This window comes from Typopeltis vanoorti, chromosome 5, assembly GCF_054136105.1.
Source record: "Typopeltis vanoorti isolate ZY-2024b chromosome 5, IOZ_Tvanoo_1.0, whole genome shotgun sequence".
Lineage (NCBI taxonomy): Eukaryota > Metazoa > Arthropoda > Arachnida > Uropygi > Thelyphonidae > Typopeltis > Typopeltis vanoorti.
The window spans coordinates 76,626,493-76,641,117 of NC_143553.1; the positions used below are offsets into that span (position 1 = coordinate 76,626,493).

At 35.8% G+C, this 14,625-nt stretch overlaps 1 protein-coding gene across 1 annotated transcript in view; it reads right to left on the bottom strand.

Moving 5' to 3' along the window:
- Positions 1-764: 764 nt before the first annotated feature.
- Positions 765-14,625, bottom strand: part of LOC150106557 (IQ motif and SEC7 domain-containing protein 1-like) — a 341,476-nt gene continuing 327,615 nt past the window's right edge. The window contains exons 11-13 of the mRNA XM_090393432.1: positions 13,843-13,968; positions 12,279-12,378; positions 765-1,828 (exon numbers count right to left, since the gene is read on the bottom strand). Coding sequence (XP_090249558.1) covers positions 765-1,828; positions 12,279-12,378; positions 13,843-13,968 — 1,290 coding nt within the window. The remainder of the gene's footprint in view (positions 1,829-12,278; positions 12,379-13,842; positions 13,969-14,625) is intronic.

Sequence of the window (14,625 nt, forward strand, 5' to 3'; positions counted from 1 at the left end):
TTGGTGAGGGGTTGTTATCAGATGAATGTGGAGAAGATATTTCAGAGAGTAGAGGGGTAGGTAAGGGTAGAACTAGAGATCATCCATAGAGCCTGTATAAGGAGGAGTGGGAGCTGGGTAGTCAGAAGCAGATTCTTTGCATGGAGAGTAGTTGGTGAGTGGAATGTATTGCCTGAAATTCTAGTGGGCACGGAAACTGCGAATGGGTTCAAGGCACTGTTCGATGATCTTTTGGCATGGGAGAGTATAGACCTTCCGCGATGAGTCATTTGACTCTGGAGATTAGATGAAAATTGGCCATAGAATAAGCTCTTAAAACGGAACCAGAGTTAAAAGAATTGAAAAAAAAAATAGGAGGTGCTATTTTTATTATTAAGTTGCATTCATCCAAGCATAATTATTGCTTTGCATTATTCGAAAATTTCAAAAGTCTGCAAAGCGAACGTTCGGTTGAAAAAACCAAATTTGACACACTTCATGAAAAGTTGAAGTAAATGTGAATAAAATATGCTCAGTTAAACAAGTTAATATACTCATATGACAGAGAAGTAGAAGTAGACAAAACTAATTTAACAGATGCTTATTCATTTTGTAAAATGCACTTGAAACCAATTGTGGGGATGTGCATTTGACAAACTCTCCTAATCATGCTCACTTTGAAATTAATTCTAAATAACATTACAAACAAAGTGTCCATTCTGTTTCTTACTTTAAGTACGAAACTTTCTTCAGAAGTTCAGCAACAAATGATTACCTTCCTGCCCTCATGAGAAGTCGAATATCTCGGATTTGTATCGGCGTACTTCTTTGAATAACTCTTTGCTTTGGTACTTCTGAAAATCATCAAGTAAAGGGATTTTCTGTAGTATTACTGGGTATAGTGGAGGCGGAGATGCTGGTATGCTTTCTTCATCTGCTTCCGAAAAAGTAGACGCTGATTCAAAATGCTTTAATCTTTTGGAAGGTGCACTGTAATTTCTTATAAGTGGAAAGGTTTTTCGCATATTAGCAGAACTAATACATTCACGTGTATGTGATCGACTATGGTGGGAGGGATATGATAGATTTTCATGCAATGATTCAGCCGACAAGTTCGTTCCATTACCTTCTTCCTCGCACAATGACACTGTCATCCAACTGGATGGTGATTCCAATGATGATTCAGTTTGCTGCTTCACTGAAGAAAAAGTCAACTCTTTTGCTGTCTTTTCAGAAGCTGGAGGCGCTTTTTGTTCTTGGTAACCACTTGGTATGTTTTCTTGAAAGCAGCACTGCTCATTCTTCTTTTCCTCAGCTTTTCTTTCGACATAGGATACATCTTGTTGCGATAAATCTACTACAGGTTTCCTACTTTCAGTTTTTTCGTTTCTTCTGTTGTTGGATGATGGTTTTCTTTTGTGAAACGTTTTGATGAGATAATAGGAAGACTTAACAAATAAAGCTGCGACACCAATTAAAACAACAGATAAGACGGCAGTAATAATGTACAAGCTATCAGGTAAAGGCAAACTCTTATGAACTAATAATGGCGATGTTGTAGCATACCTAGCCATCCTCGCGGATTGGTTATTGGGAAAAAGTTCAGTAAATGCATCATGGATATCGTCATCAAACACATGTTTCATCCTTTTATATCTAGTCAATCTGGTCAATGCGCCTATTAAATTTTCATCCATCCTTACCTCTACAAGGCCATTTGTTTTCCTTTTTCTTTTTGCTATCGTATTATATTTTCGGTGTAATGTATTCTTTGGAACAAGACGAAAACCGCTATTCCTCATGCTATTAAAATGAAGGAAGCGATCAGCTGAATGTTTCAGAGATTGTACTCCAGGGAAGATAAAAACCAAAACACATATTAAAACAATTCTAGTTTTCATCTTTCTCTCTTTCTCATATATATACTTTCTAAGAAGATGAATTCTATATTTTGAGCTCAGCAAATGAATTGCCCTAAAAGCTTCAACAATACTACAAATTTCTCGTTTCGGTTATGTAAACGTAACAGTGCATATATATTTATACTTGCCAACAATAACAAATTCTGCAATGCCAATTAGCAGCACTAGGGAGCGTATACTTGAACTGCAAGTAATTGGTAAAAAATAAAAAGCGATTTTAAATACCTATTATTCCTAACTGAAAACGCAATTTCAAATTGAAAAAAAAAAAAAAAATTTTAAAGTTACATGTTTTTGTCTTGTTAGCATTCAGATATCGTTTAATAACAGCTTTAATGAGTGCTTTTTCTGCGAAAACCTTTTTTTAAAAGTCTTCTACTTCACTATTTCATCAAGAAAACTATAATTTTTAAAGTTCTATTAAAAGCTGTTTTTAATGACAAGTATTAGTGAATGGGCTAAGTTTAGATATATAATTCTTTTTAGAACCTAATTTTTTTTTTCTTTCTTTAAGTCAACTCAGCCCTTCGAATATACGCATAGCTGTGTTTCAGTCCAGGCAAGCATAACAATCCAATGGCTTTGCTTTGCGACCTACAGGTTGTTATCCAATTGTGGTTTGGATAATTGGAAACAATATTACTGATCTAATTTTCCGGCGCTATGAGCTATTCCAAAACATAAATAGGTTTCCAGTATATCGTATATATATATATATATATATATATATATATATATATATATATATATATATATATATAGTCGTGCATCGAATTGGAGATTGGTCGTCTGATATCAGGAAGTTGTGTCTAGCGTAGCGATGTCCCACTGTACCCCAAGGGTCTGTTTTGGGAACCACCGCTGTTCGATTTGTATGTAAATAATATTGGAATTGGCTTGAATGATGATATACAATTGTTTGCAGATGATGCAAAGTTGAGAATTATCATGAGCAGAATGGCTGTCTGAATGGGCGAATGAATAGGGCTACCAGTTCAACGTAGCCAAGTGTAAGGTTTTAAAGTTCGGAAAGCACAGATAGAATGGGAATATGACTGATCTAAGGGTTGTTAAAATTGTAAGGGCAGCATAGTGCATTACATTATGGTAATGATGCAGAGAACATTGGCATTTAGGAGTACTGATATCCATTGTATCTGGCTGCATATAGATTACTGCAGATTTGGTCCCTTGCGGTTTTCAGATGTTGGAAATGATTGAGAGATGATTGATGGTAGTTTCTGGAATGTTGAGTATGAAGACTCAGAGGAATGCAAATTGCAGTGTAAAGGATAGAAGGACAAGGCACAGAACATGATTGAGACATAAGTTGGTGAGGGATTATTACCAGAATGTGGATCAGGTTTTTCACAGAATGGGTGGAGATAGAGGGAAGAACAAAAGGCCATTCCTGGAAGCTGTAAAAGGAGGGCATGAGCAAAGGGATGAGGAGTAAGTATTTTGCTTGGAGAGTTGTAGGTACTCATTGCCTGGAAGTGTGGAGACAGTAAATGCTTTCAAGTTACAGTATGATTATTATTGCAAGGTGACACCTCCAAGGAGTCATTGCAGGAGGGTGCTCTACTCTATATACACTTGTCTCCTCTACTACTTAATTCTCCAATTAAAAAAACAATGACTCTACTATCATCTGTGCCTTCTGCCATCCACCACTGCCAACAGTATTTTTTTTTGTCAGTAAATTGCATGTGTTCTCATGGCAAATTTGCATGTATGCAGGATGAAAAAAAACTCATGTTTCCAGGAGAAAATACCCTGCCATCTGTATGAAGTCAGCTAAACTTGCCTTCAATTGAAAAAAGTGCATATAAATAAAGATTTCTCTTGTGATGATAAGAATTGAACTTAGTGTTTTCCAATCAAAGGGCACAATGTATTGTTCTTCCATTTGCACTATGGAGGCACTTGTATGCATGGAGGACCTCCTGTTATCCATGCCAACGTTTAAAAAAGTCTCAAAAGTGAAGCTTTAAGAATATAAATTTCAGCATGAGTTGTCTTGGTACTGTATTACTTGCAGACTGCACAGGAGCCTGTATATACTCTATTAGTTTCACTAGAATATAATAAATTTAGTTTAATCCTTTATCCGAGTGGAAGCAAACAAAGTTTGCACCTGAAAATATCATGCTAGTGAAAATTAGTTTCACTAGCATGAAAGCCGTTTGAACTATCACTAACATGACAGTTCAAACAGCTTCATAGGTCTGTATGTGTTAGCTCTCAAAAATATTGAGAACTTAAAAAAATTGTCTTGTTGATATTTATTATCCTGTCATTTAGATGGAGGTAGTGGAGATGAGAATGCTTAGGTGGATGTGTGGTGTGACCAGAAAGGATCATCTGAGAAATGACTATGTAAGGGGAATGGTGAAAGTTACGAACTTAGGAGCAAAGATACAGGAGGTAAGCTTGAGATGGTTTGTTCATGTGATGAGGAGGGAGGAAGAGTATGTGGGAAGAAAGGTTATGCAGATGGATGTGCAGGGGAGGAGGAAGCATGGACAGCCAAAGAAGAGATGGAGGGAAATGGTGGAGGAGGACTTGAGGATGAACTTTGATGTGGCTACAACCCAAGACAGGAGGTTGTGGAGGAGACTCACCACAAATAGAGACCCTACTTAAGTGGGAAAAGCTACAGAAGATTATCCTGTCATTTAGTTATTTTCATTTCCAAGTCGAAGTCTTATTTTTCTTAATTATGAGCTTAAAATCCTGGTTATATATTTTTGAAATGTGTATCACTGCAATTCAGTAATCTGATAACAGAGATAAACTGATGATAATGATCTAAAATAACAAATAATGATTTTGTCAATTTGAAGAAATGAATGCATTTCTAGAATTTGTGCTGCAAAACATCAAACACTCCCCCACCCTCCGTTTTTATGTCCTTTCATGTTTTTCTTCTGCCATGGATCTAAATCAAATCTTTGGTTGTAGTACTAAAAAGGATGAATGCCAAACATACCATACCACTTCTGGACATTTCAATGCTTTCTACATTGTGGCAGTTTCAACATAATAATGCACTATATCAGGGATTCTCAACCTATGGTACGTGAGCCACTGCCGGGTGGTACGAAAACAGATTTACTTACTGGTACAGCTAATATCTTGAATTAAATATATATATATATATATATATATATATATATAGTGGTATACCACTAGAAAAGGTTGAGAACCCCTGCACTGTAGGTATTATGGCATCATTTTGAGGAAAGTGATGGGAAAATCTTAGTCTCTACAGACCTGACATCAATTCAGTAGTGAAATTTTTGGAATAAGAAGAAAATTGGGTGTGGGATGGACTACTGCATCTAGTAACAGTGTACACACTGATGGTGTTGAACGAATAACCAAAATAGGCTCACACGGTCTGTGGTGTACTCAATTTATCTTTCTCTGAAATATGCTGCTGTCCCAACACTTTCACCATAGTGGGTATATAAATATTATATATATAAGCCAGGAATATTTGAGCAAGTATGGAAATAGTTGGCAACAAAAATCAATGAATGAATTTTGGGAATAGTAACTTACTAAGAAGCTGGTAAGCTGCTTTTCATTTCCAGAACATTTGCCTTAAAGAATATGCCAGTGGAAAATTCAAATTTGTGACTCTTCCCTCTGCCTCCAGATAACTTTTTTTTTTACAGTATGTATTGTGTACAAAACATCAGAGAGAAGAAGAGAGAAACTAAGCATGATCATGCTGAGGTTTCCCTTGAGAGACATTTTGCGAAAAACTGGTTAATTGAACAGCAAAATGATATAGTTTGATTTTGGTAGGCTGTATGTACATCCCAGCAGTGATGATCAAAGGAAAGTTCAATAGATGCAGGGCATTAACCCTTTAACTGCTACAGTCGAGTTAACTCGAGCATGGAAAAAAAATGATGCCATCAAGTGGACACCCCTTGCAGATTATGCAAATTTTATAAAACGCTATTATTGCCATTTTTGTGAGTGAACAAGTGTATATCAAGAATGTATGATGCTGTCCGGACTTCTTACTTGTAAGAATTTTAATTGATTTTATTTATAAATTTTTTGCAAAATTAATTCAGCACATGGGACAATGTCAATAGAATATAACTCAGCAGTTAAAGGGTTAATCAAGAATTCCAAAACTCCTGAAATTTGGGCATGTCAATTATTTATTGACTTTTACATAAAATTTAATTCAAAAGTTAATGCAAGCATGTAGGAGGCGTAGAAGAAGTACTGTGCGATTTCCAACTGTCCATATATATGGACAGTTGGAAATATATATATGTGGCTACATTTGCACAGAGAAATTTGTGTGTCACTATAAGAAAAGTATGTAGTCTGAGAGGAAACTGCAGATGCACTAACAAATGTGCCAATACTGAATCTTTATCAGGACTGATGTGGTAGATGAGGTAGTTATCTCAGCACATTTCTTATGAAAGGCACTAATCACCTTCCAAAAAGAATGGTATCTAAATTTAACTGGGTATTTTGTCGGCTAAGGAGGAAAAAATGACCATCCCTATGATCACTAGAACTAGATCAAGGAATTACGTTCTGATTATCCCAATAACAGATTAGATAAGTGACAAATAGTAGCTGAATTGAAAAAGGGGGGGAAAAATCACACAGTCATGATACTTGAGGTATTTTATTTCAGAGTGAAATGTGCACTCCGTACGTGGAATGGATACAGATAATGGCTAATCTTTTATAACATAAATAGATAAAGATAATTCTGCTGATTTAACAGATGCCATTTCACATTATCTGTTTTTATGTATGTATGCATGTAGAGTAGGCTATGTAGAACATATTTTGTGACCAGAACTTTGAAACTGTTACTTTTATAACATTGTTCAAATATTTTTAGGAAAGTTAATCAGATTTGAACATACATTATATGCCAGAAAGAGGCCTAACACACAGCCAAAATATGTACATATATCACAATTTAAAAACGTACTAAGGCAATGTTTATCAGTATATATATATAAGAAACTGCTAACATCAATCCTACATTACTGGAATTAATGACCTGCATTTTATTACCTGGTCAGTGTGCCAAATACAGACCTCCTGAGAGGTAAGTAGGTATAGATGAAATAAATTATAAGACCTACAATACAGCTCAATAGAGTCCAAAGATGGAAGGGCAGGTTTGGCCCAAAAAAAGTTGGTAGTTACCTGATCTAACATCTGCCAAGCAATCTTGAAGTATCAAATGTTTTATATTATGCTAATTTAAAAATATTTTATAAAAACCCTGAAGCTTTTTCAATTAGTAAGTAGGCACAATGATTATTTATGTAAAGCTATATTAATGAGTTCCAGTATTGTAGCATTAACTACTTACATAGCACTTTTTCTTTTTTGTGTATTAAATTATAACACTCATTTTTAAACATTTAGGAGTGATTCATAAAATACAAATTACATCACAAATATATGAAGTAAATAGTGGCAGCTCTAGGTGTGTACAAGATGTGCACCATATGAAGAATAGTTTAAATTACTGGAAAAAAAAATCCCAGTGCAGACAGTTAAAACATCATTTTACATTACATCTATAGTATAATTCCCCTAATATTCTGAAGAAAAGGGGACCTCTGAATGCAAAATTTCTATTCTGAATGTAAAATACAATAAATCTGGATGTGAAATACATTTATCCAAAAATACTTAACTTGCAAACACACGCACACACATATAATATATATATATATATATATATATAAATTATTAAAAGAATTCTCTATAAATAGTTTCACTCGAAGAGCAAATCTAGTTTTTTTTTTTTTTTTAAATAAAAAATAAAAGTGACATCAATCAGCAATGCATTAAAACAGCAAATTTTTAGTTTAGATATGGTAGTTCTCCCATTAAAAATATCATTTTTCTTGATTTTTACTTATCCATACATTTAATTTTGTAGATAGTTTTCATATCTTATAATTTTGATTTTCTTTACATTTATACAAAAACGTATAAATACACATTTATATATTTTTTAAGAATGTTAGTATTAAATGAATCGAATGGAGAGAAACAAGTGTCATAACTTTCTAAAAGGAAAATAACTTTAAACAATAATCAGCAAGATATTTCTGCTATAACAATTAACCTGCATATATATACAAACAATGATTAAGAAATTCTAAAATACGCTACTAGAACAGGAAAATAGATTGAACTTTACTATTAATATTCATAAAAGGAATTTATATTTATTGTAAAATTAAATTGTTTGCATTGATATTTCTGCTTTCACTATAACCAAATATTTTTCAAGTCAGAAATTATTCTGTGGTGATTAGAACATATGAAAACAGAAAACTTAATTATGCTAACAATCAGGTATCCTAATGCTTTTCAATATAGTTGGGTTCAAACATATTGATAAATAACTACTTCATGTATTATGTGAAAAACCTGTATTTATTAGACCTCTAATAAGATCGAAATGTTCACCTGTCATTTATGAAAAATGTCAGCTATCATTTCATGACAGCTTATGATTATTTAAGAAGGATAAATAAGTTCATAACTTTTCCAAAGTTTTGGTCACAAGATACAATAAGAATTTTTCTATTTCTGCATATATTAATTCTCATATATATATTTGCATAATTATATGTGGTTGGTAAACTATTAAATTTCTTTTCTAAATTTCAAGAACTTGTCACCAGATGTCATTTTATAATACAACACTATGATACATATAGCATCTGGATTCTATGTACACGCAACTACCCCACCCCCCCCCCCCCCCACCCCCCCCCCCCCCCACCCCCCCCCCCCCCCACCCCCCCCCCCCCCCACCCCCCCCCCCCCCCACCCCCCCCCCCCCCCACCCCCCCCCCCCCCCACCCCCCCCCCCCCCCACCCCCCCCCCCCCCCACCCCCCCCCCCCCCCACCCCCCCCCCCCCCCACCCCCCCCCCCCCCCACCCCCCCCCCCCCCCACCCCCCCCCCCCCCCACCCCCCCCCCCCCCCACCCCCCCCCCCCCCCACCCCCCCCCCCCCCCACCCCCCCCCCCCCCCACCCCCCCCCCCCCCCACCCCCCCCCCCCCCCACCCCCCCCCCCCCCCACCCCCCCCCCCCCCCACCCCCCCCCCCCCCCACCCCCCCCCCCCCCCACCCCCCCCCCCCCCCACCCCCCCCCCCCCCCACCCCCCCCCCCCCCCACCCCCCCCCCCCCCCACCCCCCCCCCCCCCCACCCCCCCCCCCCCCCACCCCCCCCCCCCCCCAATCTCAGGTGGTATGGTCACCTAAACAGAATGGGCGAGGAAAGATTAGCAAAACAAGTGTTGTCTGCCAGGTTGGCAGCAAAACGACCCAGAGGAAGACCAAGATATAGGTGGATTGATACGGTACAAAGTGCTTTAGACGATAGAAATATAAGATCTGATAATATTGGAGTGTTGACAAGTAACAGACTGATTTGGAGGAAAATTGTAGATAGGAAATTAATAATGATGTAATTTTTTTCATGTAGTACTATCATATCCTGTACACCCCTTGAGGGTACATGGCAGGAATTTGATGATGATGATGTTTGTCTTTTTATTGCTGACCTTCATACCATATCTATTACAACAGCTATTCGATTTAGTCAGAGAATCTTGCAGACTTGTAGCAGATTAATTTAGAAGTATAACATCATCTGCATAAAGCAAAGAGCTGACATTAACATCTCCAATTTTGATATCATGTTTAATACCACTTTCCTTCATAATGTGATCCATATAGATAATGAATAACAGAGGAGATAATGTACATCCTTGTCTCACACCAGATTTAACATTAAACCATCTTCCTGTACTTCTTTCAATTCTAACTGCTGACTTACAACTCAAATAAAGACTAAGTATTGCTTGATATAATGCCCCATTGACACCATATAACTGCAGCGTATTGAATAGCTTCTCTCTTGGCACCTTGTCATATGCCTTTTCCAGATCGACAAAACTTAAATAAAGATCTTTGTTATATTCCCATGCTTTCTCGACTATTTGTTGTAAAGTGAAGATCTGATCCTGACAGCCTCTATTTGGCCTGAATCCAGCTTGTTCTTCACCAAGCTTTTCTTCCACAATTCTTCTCAACCGTTTCTCAAGTATACTTGGATAGATCTTGCCAGGAACACTCAGTAGGGAAATACCTCTGTAATTCTCACATTCAGTTTTATTTCCCTTTTTATATATTGGTACTATGAGAGCTCTACTCCAATCATCCAATCATCCCTCTGTCCAGGCTTTCTGAACTATGCAGTGCAGCCACTGTAAGACTCTCATACCACCATACTTCAGCATTTCTGGTCAAATATCATCTACTCCTGCTGCCTTTCCACATTTCAAGCCTTTGATGGCTTTTTCTACTTCTAGTGCGGATATGTATTCCATTCCTGACTGCACGCCTGGTCAGTGTTTTTTACCACTGCGTAAAAATATTTTATCATCAGTTTCCTGATGATAAAATATTGAATTCCTTCATTTTTGAAGGAATTCAAATGTTTGATGTGGCTCATTAGAAGTCTGGCTAAATATTTTAAAAGAAAATTTCACACCATACCTGCTATTCACAAAAACTATTATGAAACTTTTTCAACATGACCTTCAATCATCTCGTTTCAAAGCTAAGTTTTACATTCAGAAATATGATCCTGCTATGGGCTCTCTCCATTATCTCATCCAATCTCTAATTTTCAGATGGAACAGTCTGAGGGAAAAAACTTGCAATCGTTTGAAATTATGCACATGGTGGCAGCTCAGCACAAAATGCTGAATGTGAAAGGAAGGAGAAATCAGTTTCCATATCTTCCATCTTCATGAAACACAAAGCAATTTTGTCACCAATTTCAATGCCTTACTTGGAAGACAACCTTCTGTTACCAACTTTAAGAGACAAAGTTATATGCTCGAAAGCTATCCTAAATAAAAATTCAAAGCCTCATCCCTACATCATATTTGAGAGTCTTATGATTATGTGCAGCATATCAGACCTTTATTAACTTTTGTTCATTGTTACACATGGCTAAAAGCCATAACAATGAACAAATTTCTCAAAAAAATTACTATTTAGTTGTTTCAAGAAATTTTCTTACTATATATTTCTCAAGTTTAACTTCCTTAGAAGCTATTAGTTTTAAAGAGCTCAACAGGTAGTGCCTGAATTTCTGCAATTAACAATTAGTTATTTATTCTGTTCTTGTATTTTTCTCTTTAAATATGAAGTATCGCTTTCTTTCAAATGCTATGAATCCCAACAAACTGGTCAAAAGTCAAGAGCTAAAAATGATGACTATCTAATCTTTCCACGTACAGATTGATGTGCATCAAAGTCAAAATCCAAAGCTCTTGAGATTGGCTTGCAATGCAAGAAATTGAGCTGGTCTCACGAGTATCAAGACTCTCCGGTTTAATTTCTCATCACTATTAATTAAAAAATGTCTTAAATTATTTTTCCATTCTTGCTCATTATTTAGCCATGACTATCTAATCTTTCTGCCAAATATGTGTCACTGTAGAGAACATGGGGATGCTGTAAGTTGGAGCAACCATAGGTACTGCTAAAAATTTAATATTCTGGCAATAGCTAACATTCTTAATGAAACTCAGATGTATGATATAGGAAATAACCTTAAAGGAAATATTTGTTTGCTACGAAATTAGGTCAAGTAATAGCTAATCAAGGTGATGCAGAAAGCTTGCAGGATGATTTAAATAGACTGTCAGTATCAATTTAATGTAGAGAAATGTATAGTTATGCATTCTGGGATAAACAGACTACAAGTCGTGTACCACATTGATGGAAATATACTCCAGGAAATAGATGAAGCTAGAGATTAAAGGGTGGTGGTAGACAGAGTTAAAGTTTAGAGAACATATTGCTCAAGTAGCTCAAAGATTACTTGGCTGTTGAAGAACATACTAACAAAGAGAGATAAGGAAGTTGTTATTCCTCTTTATAAGGCTTTGATATGTCCACATGTGGACTGCTATGCTCAAGTCTGGTCTTCTGGGGATGAGGAAGCAGTGGAGAAGATTCAGAGGCAAGCAACCAAGATGGTAAGTGGTCTATGGAATGTTCCCTCTGAGGATGTGTGGATTGCAGAAGTTGGTTGATAAGAGAAAAAGAAGGGATATGATAGAAGCATTTAAGTCACTTAAAGTATTTTATAGGACTGATGCAGGGGAAATGTTTCAGGAATTGGTTAACATTGTGTGGATAGTTTAGGTCTCCTGCAACAAGTCTTTGGACTGCACGGAGGTGCCTGTACAATAATAACCGAACATTGAATAAATAAAAATCATGATGAAATACAAATATTATCAAATTATTTAAAAATACTTACGAGGTGCTTCAAATAATGTAACGCTCATGCCACACAAGGGAAAAGACTGCCTGAATGTATAAGTTACACTATTTTTCTTTTTACTGAAGATTTTTGTAACCTATAAGAGCAAGATAAATTCAAGAATTATTCAAAAATGAAAGGTTAATTGTAAGCAACATTATGTATCTTAATAATTTATACACTCTAATTCATTCTGCAGTCTGTTACCAGAAAATATTATCACTAAACTCTTATTTTCATAGCTTTCCTCATGGTGTTCTACCTTCTTATCCCTATGAACCACAACTTCCATGCATTCAAAAATAATATACATAAATTCCTTCTCTAAATCATAATCCCTGTCATACATGGCAGTAATATATATAACTCCTGCAACACACTGTGTGAATTGATGTACAATATATATATAGATATAAAAATAGAAAAATTAATGTAAAATTAAATTTTTGTCTCATAAAAAGTTATTGCATTTTCGGTTGCATAATGCACTGGATCATCATGCTGAATGTAACATGAATTAATATTTTTGAATTAAGATATAGCAGAATTACAATTCTGAGGGCCAAAACATTCTAAGTACATCATGTAATGTGTTTTAGGTTTGGGTTTAAAACTTTTGGAGTCAGAGTGCTTCATTAAAAGGAATTTCCTTATTTACAACAGAGAGAATCATTGCACACATACTCCTTGATGTATGCAAGATGGGGAAGGGAAATCAAGAGAGCTGGGCTTTTCTTAAAGAAGTGTATGTATATATCTCTATGTACAGTAAAATGATGAATTTTACTAATTTTTCATTGCCATTTCAATAGAAATTTTTTGTTCTGTTGAATTTTGCTAACACTGACAAATACTGATATTGGAAATTGCTAATGAAAAAGTTGTAATAAACTCCCACGCACATAACATTACTATACATGCATTTAACAGTATGATTAAGTCATCTGATAATTAAAAGTGGTCAGCAACTAAGTAATATAATAGCCTGTTTCCCCTCTCCCATTCAAATTCCAATATTTCACTCCTTTAAATAATTAATTTGATTAAATTAAAGCAATAATCCTTTTAAATGTGATGATTTTGTTTCTTTCCTTCTGTTTGCCAAATATCCTATGGTTAATATGTAAGTGAAACAACATGATTGGTGCCAGCCAGAGACTGGCTAATGCACCTGTCCAAACAGACTAAGTTTGAATCTTGCAATTTGTACATGTTTGTGATGTCTTTAGGTAGGAAGTGAATAACATTAACCCAACATGAGATCACTGTCCTGCTCAATGGAGACCTGACATAGTTGAAAAGTTTCATGTTTGGTCTTTTGAGTAGGGTTTCCAGATTATGTAAAAAAAATAAAAATATATAAAAATTAGCAAAAAAAAAAAAAATTCTTGAGAGCCATATTAAAAAAAACAAAGAAAAAAGCTTTTCTTTTCTTTTGTCAATTGTCAAGTTACAGAACTAGCCCAAATAATGCCCCTCGTATAATATTCTTAAGTCAACTTATTTCATACATAATTTTAGAAAACTGAACTAAATTCAAGAAGAATCTAATGAAACATACCATTATCATATCATTAAAAAGAAACACTTCTCTCTGATGCACTCCTGGACGTTCCTTTTTGTTAATATCATAGACTTCATACAACCTACAGTAGCATACAAGTCGACGATGAGGTAGAGCCAAGTTCTAATTTAAAAATGAAAGAAAGAATTATGTTAAAATATATACCAGTTTAAATTGTTTAAAATATTATAAATAATGACAAGCCCATTTTCACAAATTGTAAATTTTTAATACATTTAAAATAATTTTAAATCCATAATAATTTTTTTTAAAATGTCAACTCTTTACTAGCATAGATACTGAGTGGATAGCACGTCCATTCTCCAATCAATAGACTGTTGGTTCCAGTGGCACACTCAGGATTTAATCTTGGAGGGGCTGAGCACTCAGGATTGAACCTTTTTTTTTTTTGGGGGGGGGGGTGAGTTGAGTAGACGATTTGCGAATACACACCACGCATCACATACGACCTATGACTGAGCATCTGCAGTGATCGCTAATTCATAAGTAGTATAGAAATAGAAGACATCCACAACATAAATAAAAAAAATGAATTTTAATTAGGAAAAGATTTTAATTAGGAAAAAACAACACTAGTGTTGTAAACAACAAGTTTACAACACTAGAAAATTTTTGGAAAATTTTCTAGTGTTTTTTCCTTTTCTTTGGGGGGTGCCTGTTCCCCTTGCCCCCCCCCCCCCTCTGGGTGCACCACACTAGTTGGTTCTAATATGTTTAATCCCAGAGCAGGCATGAATATTTCTTAAATACAGCGAACAA